Source organism: Macadamia integrifolia, chromosome 11 (genome assembly GCF_013358625.1).
Source record: "Macadamia integrifolia cultivar HAES 741 chromosome 11, SCU_Mint_v3, whole genome shotgun sequence".
NCBI classification, from domain to species: domain Eukaryota; kingdom Viridiplantae; phylum Streptophyta; class Magnoliopsida; order Proteales; family Proteaceae; genus Macadamia; species Macadamia integrifolia.
Genome location: NC_056567.1, coordinates 17,310,262 through 17,320,925, shown reverse-complemented (window position 1 = coordinate 17,320,925; position 10,664 = coordinate 17,310,262). Strand labels below are relative to the sequence as shown.

Below are 10,664 nucleotides of genomic sequence, written 5' to 3'. Positions count from 1 at the left end.
CCCATTGGTGTCGCTTCATTTTGTTGAGGTTTAAGAATGAGTAAAAACCCAGAGTAGAGTGGGATTTGGAGTATGTGTGCTTGCGCGCGCAAGTTGGTTCTTTTTTTTTTTTTTTTTTTTTCTTTTAAATTATAAAAGCGGGCTAGCTCATAAGTTTGGACGGCCAATGTACCATTCCAATGGTGTGTATCAAGAGCAACAAAACAGTTTCACATATTAAGAGGTAGATGATTATTTCAGGTGAAGAAAGGTTGGTAACGTACAATTTGCGGTCAGCTCAAGGATTCTTTTCCCCCAAAAAATAAAGGTCAGTTCCATGAGCAAGCTGCATAGGGTAGCAGAACAATAGGAAAGAGTCATTTATAAGCCTTCATTTGTCAAGAGTTCTCGCCTTTCCTTTCCTTTAATTTAAAAATGGGTGTTCATATAAAGGAAGAGAGAGGGTGTTCGATTATCCACTTCCTAGCAGCTCCAGCTCAGAGAACCTCTTCCCAGCATAGTAAAAGAATATATTTGCTGCACGCTTTGAATGCTTCCATTTCCTTAGCGCTAACCAAGTCCTGCAAGGCTGGCCATAACTGATCCAAGGATTTTAATCACGGAAGTGGGGCTGAAATTGCCGATTTCAATCGAATTTCAGATCGAAATTAGTCCAAAAACCCTAGAATCAGCCATTCATATCTGAAAACCCTTTTTTCCAATCAGAAAAAAACATAAGATCAGCCACCCTAGAAGATCCAGAATCAGGATTGGTCAAGGCCAATTGCAAGGCCAATTGCACCAATCTTCCATCCCTCAACCCTATCTTGTATGTCGATGTTCGGTCATCTGCTAACTTAAGGTTTTATAAAGTCCAACCCGTTTTCAACTAAGGGTGTGCAGAATAAAAGTTAAATTGAAAGAATTCGAACGATCCTGGTAAGCAGCTAGTAAATCTAGTCCCCACTACCCACTCCCGCCCCCCCCCCCCTCTGTACCCCCTACTTTGTAACCAAAAAAACAAAGAATTCGATCGACTTTCATTTCCAGTTGTTGGCTTTATGAAAAGAAATCAGATGTTCAACCAGTACATATAATAAATCACAATAAATATCTTCACGGATCCACTACTGTTACAGCGCTATAGGCAAAGACTTCCTAAATATGATTTGCTTTTCCTCCACCAAGGATTCACGTTATCTAGAGCTTAAAGTGACAGTGCAGTATCTCTAAGATCAAAGGTGGTTTAAGGATATCAAATCTCTAAAAACTTTGGATGAGCTACAAAATTTGATCACATACATGCAAGATCTGCCCGGTCCTCCTCAATGCTGCCTCTGCAAAAATGAGAAATTGGTGTCAGGATCCAACTCATGGATACCCAAGAGAGAACCAGTCGTCAGTACAGAATTCAGTCGAAGGCAAAGCAAAAACTTATATGCAGCGACAGAAAATAAGAGATAGAAACTCCTAGGGATTAAGTTTCAATTTACAAAAAAAAAAAAAAAAAAAAAAAAAAAAAAGAATAAATAATCAAACAAAAAGGTGTTCACAGAAGAACTTGGAATTAAGCTTAAAATTTCATGCAACCACTGGAACTAAAACTGACAATTCACATGTAAACTTTCCAGAAGCTTGGTTTAAGTTTCATACTCAGACCAGTTAGTGGACTGCCACAAACACAAACACAAACACCTACAATCGCAGGCTGCAAGATCCTCATTCAATGTCAAGCAATTGGACACGTGCATCTTAAAACCCACCACAGAAAAGCTGAACTTTCCCAAACAACAATCAGCAGAACTCCAAAGCTGTATGTCCAAAGTTTTCATTCAAGTTCCTCGCTATGTTCAGCTTTTCTACCAGATTCAGTGAACCATTCATAGCTAAAAAATAAATTGAGATTCCCAGCATTAGTAGCTCTGGGGTATACAAGATATACCCTGTTTTTAAGATCAGGTACCAGTATCCATGTGAAGGTCCAATATCAAAGTCCAGTAGGTAAGTAGATGTGAAGTCTGCTTCGGATGAGAATATAGACATGTAGCATGCACTTTTTTCAATTCCTAACATAGATACAGTTGCCCTTCCTGGATGTAATTTTAACGATTCATTGAACAGCATAAAGAAAATATAATTCCTGTCAAGCCCGAAGTAGTTAAAGACACACAAGTATGAGAAAATGTTTGTGCAAGATGTACACATTTCCATTATCATCTCCCGCAATCCGTGAGTGGATTGAATAGACGCAAGTATGTCAACACCAAAGATTGGCCTTGAAAGAACATGACAACACATTATTTATCAAGATATATCACAGTATCAAAACAATAATCAAACAAAACCAGCTTATTCCAGCACAACTTAGACAAAATCAAGGTAACAAATAGACAAATTTCAACGTCCTGTAACTAAATCTACACACAAACTCATATTCCTGATGTTACAAGTGATTCCGGTGAAGCAAAAGGTTGTAAAAAAAGTGCATAAAACAACACAGAATAATATACCACACAAACTTACACAAGCAGCCCAAGCAGTTGAGATGAGGCTTTGTTGAGTTAAGAAACTATAAGAAGACAAATAGACAATAAATGACAGATGAAGTCTTTTAGTTCTTATTATCACCCAGCAAGTTAAAATAGAGGCTGCCACCTGGTGTTGATTCTGCCATGTGGAGGAATGTTGTGGCAAATCTAACTGTTGGATATCTAGAGAATGGGCAGATTGGCCACATGTCAAATTTCATCATCAATATCAATCATTTTTCCTTCCCTGTAAGGGCATACCCCTCCCATAGTCCCATGTATGTCCATGCACCCTCTTTCTTTTTTTTTTTTTTTTTTTTTTTAGCAAGGGGCAAGCTCCAGTTGGTCTGAAATTTGACATGTGAACAGGCATCCAAGCTGCCCTGTGGGCAGAATCAATGTGATGTGATACATTCCACAATTCACCTATAGGGTCACAACTAGAAGCATGCAATTATTCATACTAAAAATAAAGGATTAAGCATGGCCCTAAATCAATAATACCTTACGCTTACTATGGTTTTTGCCTCCACTGCTAGCACTTCTGAAGCTCATTGTATGATCATTGCCATCATCCTCTAAAGGTAAAGTTCTAATCTCGTCATAGAAATCATCCGTCAAACCACGCAATCTGGTAAAAATGAAAGCCACATGTATCACATCAAACAAAAGAGAAAATATCAAGGTGAATTTCCAAAGTTTCATCAATACAATGTCAGTAAATTTGATGTTACATGATGCATACCCATTTCTTGATTTCTTCAAGTGCTTCTCTCTCTTCTTTTCCATCTTTGTAAGTGGAGCACGAATGAAAAGCTCCTCTTCTTGTCGTGCACGCTCTTCCATTTTTGCTTTATATCTCCTAAGCTCTCCACTTTCAGCTCCAAAACTTTCTCTCACCTGTTTTTTATTACAATCAAGATGAACAACAGTACAATACAAAATATATGTTATCTGAAACTCATCATCAAAGCCATAAGGGAATCAAATACCAACCTCCTCAGGTCTCCCTTCAAAATCATCCATCATTTTCCTCACAAAATCGCTCTGCTCAGCTTGCCGAAGAGTCTCCTTCATCTTTCTCCTAACTAATTTTTCCTGTTTCAAGGTTTTATCCTCCTCCATAGTAGTAGGAGCAAATTTGGGTGGTCGGTACACACCATCACCATCCTAAAATTCATATACATGGACTTAGAAAACCAAAACCTTTCACTATATTGAGACTTGTTGAATAAATTTGCCACCTCGACCCACCTGGGAACTCTGATTTATTTTGCTAATAAGCAAGTCTGGATTTGGCCGATATTTTAACGGGTCATCTGCATTCTGAGCAGTGTCTGTTTTCTTTTCATCAGAACCCACTTTCTCTGTTGCGTTACTAATGCTCCTCATGAGCTTTTGAGTTTGGTACTGAAGTTTCTTATCAATTGGGCGGATCTGTCAAATTTAAGAGTGGGGAAAAAATGATGTGAACTAAATATTAGGAAACAAACAGAAAGATATAAATGAGAGTTTGGTGTGTGGAGGAAACAGATGAAGACCTTCTCCAAAAATAACCTTATCTCTACAAGACTCTGAACAACAGGGTGCCCCTCAATTGACAACCCTTTTGCCTTACGAAGCAAGTAATAAACAATTGACTCGCAGTAACTTAGCAGTAGTAAATGCTTTGCATCCAGATAACTTAGCCCATCTACTGTTGGAAAATGATTCTCTTTCACCTGGTAGAAGATACAACAGAAAACTGAATCAAACAAATATTTCCATTTAACCAAAAGTAAGATTACTTATTGTCAAAATCTGAAGCAGGAATGTCAAAGTTCCTCTTACCTTTGTGGTTAGAGCTTGCACTTTACTCTTCACTGCATCCAATCCGTCCTTCATTTCTTTCAATAAAGCCACTAACCGAGGAGCCTCTCTAAAAGTACAAGTTAAAACCAAAATCAAACCTAGTATGAAGCATTTCAATCGTAATTGGTATAAAAAAAATTGAATTTATCTGAAAATAAATTATTGATCAGGTCCTTTATAAAAGAAACAAATAATTCTGGAATAAATACATGCATATCTACATCCGGGTGGGGGAAGTCCACAAGGCGTAAATATAAGGCAAGAAAGAAAACACCTACCCTGCCCCCCCCTCCCTCCCACACGCAACCACACACACCTAGGAATATAAGAAAAAACTGTAAATATCATCAAAGCAGAATCCCAGTGCCAGACCCAAAACTTGAGAATGCATCAAAAAGCTTTAAATTGGGGGGAAAAAAATGGAGGCATCTCATAGAAACTGAAGCACCAAATGTAAAGCCCAACATGAGGACTGGAAACAGAACAGAAAAACCACAATAATCAATGAACTCAAGGCGTCTAAACCCAATACTGATGCAGATATGGCTGCCCTTTCTTGGTTGGACCAGCATGACCGGCTTTGGAAGCCAAGAGCCAAGAAGAACCGGTCCAGCCCAGGGTTTTGGTCCAACAAGGGTTGGAAATAAAATTAGTAGTTTACCTAGTATTTTATTTCATGCTTTTAGTTTCCAGACTTGAACGTAAGAGTAGGATTTATTTCCTTGCTTTGGTTTCCTTTTTATAGTTGTTTCCTAATTTAGACTAGTTTCCATTCCAGTTAAGTTTCTAATTTCATGTTCCTATTTTCCTATATATTGGTTGTAATCGACTGAAGATTTAGAGAGCAATTTGATTATTGAATGAATGTGTGAGTGTGACCCTCCTTTTCCCCATCTCTACTCTGATTTCCCCCCCTTCCCTAAGGGTTTTCTATCAACCTGGTATCAGAGCCGAAGGATCCTATTCCTTCCCCATCTTTCCTCTTCCCTTCCCATTCTCTGTGTCTGATTCCACCGATACTGAGAACACAGTGAAAAAAAAAAAAGAGTCGAGGTCGAAGTCGGAGAAGCAGCAGAAAGCGATAGCAGAAAAGATAAAAAAAAAAAAAAAAAAAAACCCCAAACCCTCCCTGCCCTCGGCCTTCTCTGTTCCTTCCGGCAGCACCACCTGCCCTCCGCCTTCTCTGTCCCTTCCGACAGCAGCCGCCGCCTCCTCTCTGTGTCCGACGGCAAAGAAAAAAGAGAAAAGAATCGAGAAGAAAGAAGAAGAGAGAAGAGAGAGAGTCAAAGAGAGAGCGAGACAGAACCAAAAAAGTGAACATACCTGGTTCCCAGTCTTCTCGCCTCCTCCCGCACATTGACTTTCTTCGTTGTGAAGTACCCGTTGTTGATCGAAGTCCCCGTTGCTGATCACCACCTCCATCGAAGTCACAATCCATCATTGAAGTCACCGCCTCCTCTCTGTGTCCGACGGCAAAGAAAAAGAGAAAAAGAACCGAGAAGAACAGACGGAGAGAAGAAAGAAGAAGAAAAGAAGACGAGATGAGAAGAGAGAGGCAGCGACATACCTGAGTTGAAGCCGTCGCGAGTCACCCATCCCTTCATCGGAGTCGCGACGTCTCCCTCCTCCTTCACCGAACTCCCACTGCTGGTTCCATCTCCCAGAAGGAGACACCTCCTTGGTCAGTAAAACCCACCCCCACGATTCCCCTTTTGTTCCTTTTTCTTTTATTTATCTTTTATTTCCTAAAATACCCCTCCCTTTCTCCTTTATTCCCCTTTTGTCCCATATATTTTTATTTCCAAATCAAACCCCTATCCCACACGTGATTGATATACCTTTTTGCGTTTTAGTTTTAACTTCAAAAAAAAAAAAAAATTTACCATTCTGTCCCTACCCTTTAAGCATCCAGTTATTTACTATTCTACCATTATTCTTTGAGTGCTATTTTGTTACTCATCACCATGGTAGCCAATAGTGAAGTTGTTCAACAGTTGAATTCCTATAAAGGAGAAACTGATACAAAATTTGATGCCCTCACTAACATGGTCACGTCCCTAAAGACAATGGTGGAATCTATGCAAGTTTCTATTGATCGTTTGGTGATAGCAGATAAAGGAAAGAGTCCCATTCAGTCTGGGGATTCTTCCAACACCACTCCACAGGATCTGCCAGTAACACCACCACCACTACCACATCATACACCACCACCACCACCTCCACCACCATATGGGACTGGTAGACATGATGATGGAGCAGAAAGAGCAGTAAAACTGGATGTCCTTGATTTTTATGGAGACAATAATCCAGAATTGTACATTGACTGGATTCACAGTTTAGATACATTCTTCAGATGGTACGGGTTGACTGAGGCTCGAAAGATCCTATTTGCAGAGGCCAAACTGAAAGGCACGGCTCGAGTCTGGTGGATCAAGCAACAACAGAACCGAACCCGAGTCATTGGGTTGGTCACTACTTGGGCTGAAATGTATGAAATCATGAATTGGCGATTCTTGCCTTCTGATTACAAGCAACGCATGCATCTCAGGTTTGCACAGTTGAAACAAGAGAATTTGAACGTTGAAGAGTATGTTGCTAGATTTTATTATTTGGCCACTCGTTCTGACTTTGAGTGGGATGAAGAAGTCTTAGTGCCCCAATTTCGCAATGGTCTGCACCCTCAACTTAGTGCTGCCCTTGCATCTAGTCGACTACCTACAATGGAATATGCCGTACAAGTAGCATATCAGGTTGAGGAAAGTCTGAAACGCCCATACAACCGGAGAAATTTTGCAGATACTTTTTCTCGAGGTACTAGTTCCGTTTGGCAATAGTCTCCTACCCAAGAGAGGTCATCTAGCAAGCCACAGGCAAGTGCTACATCTATGGTTTCTTCACGACCTAGTCGGCCGTATTCTCCATCTCGGCATGTTTCTGAAATGTCATCTTCACGGCCTACTCGCCCATATTCGCCCCCTCGGCGTGGTTCAGATAAACCTTCTGATTCTTCAAAATTCACAGTTCGGTGCTACTCATGCCATGGATTTGGACATATCAGTGCCCAATGTCCCAGCCGTTTGGTTGCTTTTATTGATAAAGATTCTCCTATACCATATATTCCCGAAGAGCAACTTGGTTCTGACACAGTTGATTTAAAAGAAGAACGTGCAACAGGTGAAGTCAATGACACTCTCAGTGACGATGACCAACATCCTTTTTATGTCATTCGTCATGTGTTGACCACTCAAAATGCCACTGAAAATGAAGATTGGCGCCGCAGTAGTATTTTTCAGACTCGTGTGAAGTGCAATGATCAGTTGCTAACCTTAGTCATTGATGGAGGCAGTTGCACTAATGTTGTCTCTGAAGACGCTGTTCGTAAGCTGGGATTGAATACAGAACCACATCCTAATCCTTACAAGGTTGCTTGGGTGAACAACACTAATCTCAAAATCACAGATAAGTACTTGGTCACATATTCTATTGGTGGATTTAAGGATACAGTCCAATGTGATGTCCTCCCTCTGAAGGTGTGCCATATCCTTCTTGGTCGACCTTGGTTGTTTGATAAGAAAGTACAGCATTGTGACTATGCCAATACCTATGCCTTCAAGCATGCCAACAAGACTATGAAGTTTCATCCTGCCAAAGATCTCCCTGAAATTAAGCTCAAGAAGATGGTGGGATCATTCTTCATTCAGTGTATTCCTTCAGACGGTCTCCTCGGTCTTTTCCCTAACTCGACGGAGTCGAGTTCTTTTCAGAAGAGGAGAGTTGATGCAGATACGGCTGCCCTTTCTTAGTTGGACCAGCATGACCGGCTTTGGAAGCCAAGAGCCAAGAAGAACCGGTCCAACCTAGGGTTTTGGTCCAACAGGGGTTGGAAATAAAATTAGTAGTTTACTTAGTATTTTATTTCATGCTTTTAGTTTCCAGACTTGAACGTAGGAGTAGGATTTATTTCCTTGCTTTGGTTTCCTTTTTATAGTTGTTTCCTAATTTAGGCTAGTTTCCATTCCAGTTAAGTTTCTAATTTCATGTTCCTATCTTCCTATATATTAGTTGTAATCGACTGAAGATTTAGAGAGCAATTTGATTATTGAATGAATGTGTGAGTGTGATCCTCCTTTTCTCCATCTCTACTCTGATTTCCCCTCCCTTCCCTAAGGGTTCTCTATCAAATACACTCCTAAAATTTCACTCTTTAGTTCCCTTCTTCCAACTAGCATCCTTTAACCTTTTTATCATTAGATTTCCTGTCATCAAGCTGAGAACACCCTCGGAATTTTCCAAGTTTCCAGAAAATCTTCAGTTTCACTCCACTCCTTCACCAAACCCCTTCTTTTTGAACACTTCTTAAATAGATAGTGGACAATGCAGCAGTCAATCTTCCCCCAACCTTCGAAAGAACTCACTGGCATGAGCCCTCCCCCTTAAGCACCCTGCCCCCCCTCTCCCCCCCCCCCCAAAAAAAAAAAAAAACACACACACACACCATATATATACTATGATGATTGAAATTACACAAGATTTTGGCCAATATAGGAAGATAAAGTCACAGCCATTAACTCATGTTACTGGATGGTGAACTGCAATGCTTGACTATTGGATGTTGCGAAGTCATTTAAAGCTTCCTTGTAGCTTACTTTAGCCACAATATTCCATGAACCTACAGCCCCTAAACCCAATAAGCTTCTAAAATTTCACTTTTTAGTTCTCTTTCTTTCTTCTGGCCTTCTTTAGCCTTTTTATCCTTAGAAGTTAGAATACACTTGGAATTTTCCGAGTTTCCAAAGAATCTTCAGTTACCTTTGAAGACTTCTTGAATAGACAGTGGACAATGTAGCAGTCAATCTTTCCCAACCTTTGAAAGAACTCAAGGCAAGAAACCTCCTCCTCCTCCTTAAGTACCCCACCTCCCCCCCACCCCAAAAAAAAAAAAAAAAAAAGAAGTCAAAAATTATTTTATCTTTTATTCAATATCTAGGATGATTTGAATTACACAAGATTAGGGCCAAGATAGGAAGATCAAGTCTCATTCGTTGACTCCTGTTACTGGATGGAAAACTGCAGCATTTGACTGTTGGATGATGTGATGTCATCTAAAGCTTCCTTGTCACAGATAGACTCCCACTACTGCCAGTTAAGGGCTTAGACCTCTGCTTTAATCATATTTAAGAGCTAAAGTAGTCCAATTTCTGTTCCCAAAAAATTTTATCCTGTGGTCTGAATTCAACTTACTTCAATTTGTTAAGTCTTTTTGGGCCCTATTATAATCCAGTATAAGTGTACAAAATAGTCTATACATGGTCGTAAAATACAATAGTCAATAAAGTAGAGAGTGAAATACAAATCAGATTCATAACTTCATTTTTCTTAGGCTGACAAATCAAAAACCTTTCATTTTGGAGTAAAAGCTAAGATAAGACAACCAAAGCCTTTGTTTTTTCCATTGCCACATAATGGCCAACAAACTTAACAAAAGTGAGGCTTATTTATAATTTTTTATCAACTGTTCAAAGAGGATATAAACAGAACTTCCAATGCAGATTCAGATGCCACAGCCTTGAAAATCTTCCTTCGAGCAGCCAATCAAGAAAATACTTAAGATACTGATTAAGGAAAAACCAAGGAAGTTCCTATCAACATAAAAAAGAAACAACGAAGCCTCCACTAAACTGAAGAAACTTTTACCATTGTTTGCAAATCAACCTAGATATGAATGGAAAGGGAAAAAAAAATGCAAAGTGTGATCTAGGCCTAGTGCAGACTTACTTGTTTGCCATTTCGTTGTCAACTAATGATTTAGTATTCTCCTCCATATTGTCTGCAAGACATACAGAGATTATCATAAACAATAAATAGATAAAAAAATTGTGCAATTTACATGAGTTGCATAAAAATCATAAGGAAGTGAGTGGGCGCATGACTACATGGACAGGCTAAGCTGTAGCACTCTTCTGGTCAGGATCCATCTTCCAAGTTCTCTTTTATTATTAAGTTCAGCCAAGCATTGTAAAAGTTGACCAAAATTTCGAGTAAAAAATACTCCATCCCGTAAGACCCAAAGAATCAGTTACTAATACAGTAATACCACAACTGAACCAACGAAAGAACTTTCCCAACAAATTTCATAGTTGCAGAAGCTATTGAGCAATTGACTACATGAAATTAGAAAGCTTAGCCTTGCCAACTAGAAAATCTTAAAGTAGGCATGACACAAACCATTAGAACTTGGCAAGCGATGGATACACAGAAAAACTATTCCAAACGTTGGGGTAGGTTTTCAACAATATTGTCTTAGTT

At 39.5% G+C, this 10,664-nt stretch overlaps 1 protein-coding gene across 1 annotated transcript; it reads right to left on the bottom strand.

Annotated features, from left to right (window-relative positions):
- Positions 1–994: 994 nt before the first annotated feature.
- Positions 995–10,183, bottom strand: LOC122092812 (neuroguidin; the record flags this gene model as incomplete). Its single annotated transcript, XM_042663104.1, is given in 8 exon segments — positions 995–1,316; positions 3,012–3,138; positions 3,253–3,407; positions 3,504–3,677; positions 3,762–3,944; positions 4,049–4,228; positions 4,338–4,425; positions 10,134–10,183. Coding segments are annotated over 8 exon segments (966 nt in total). The 3' UTR covers positions 995–1,304.
- Positions 10,184–10,664: the final 481 nt, after the last annotated feature.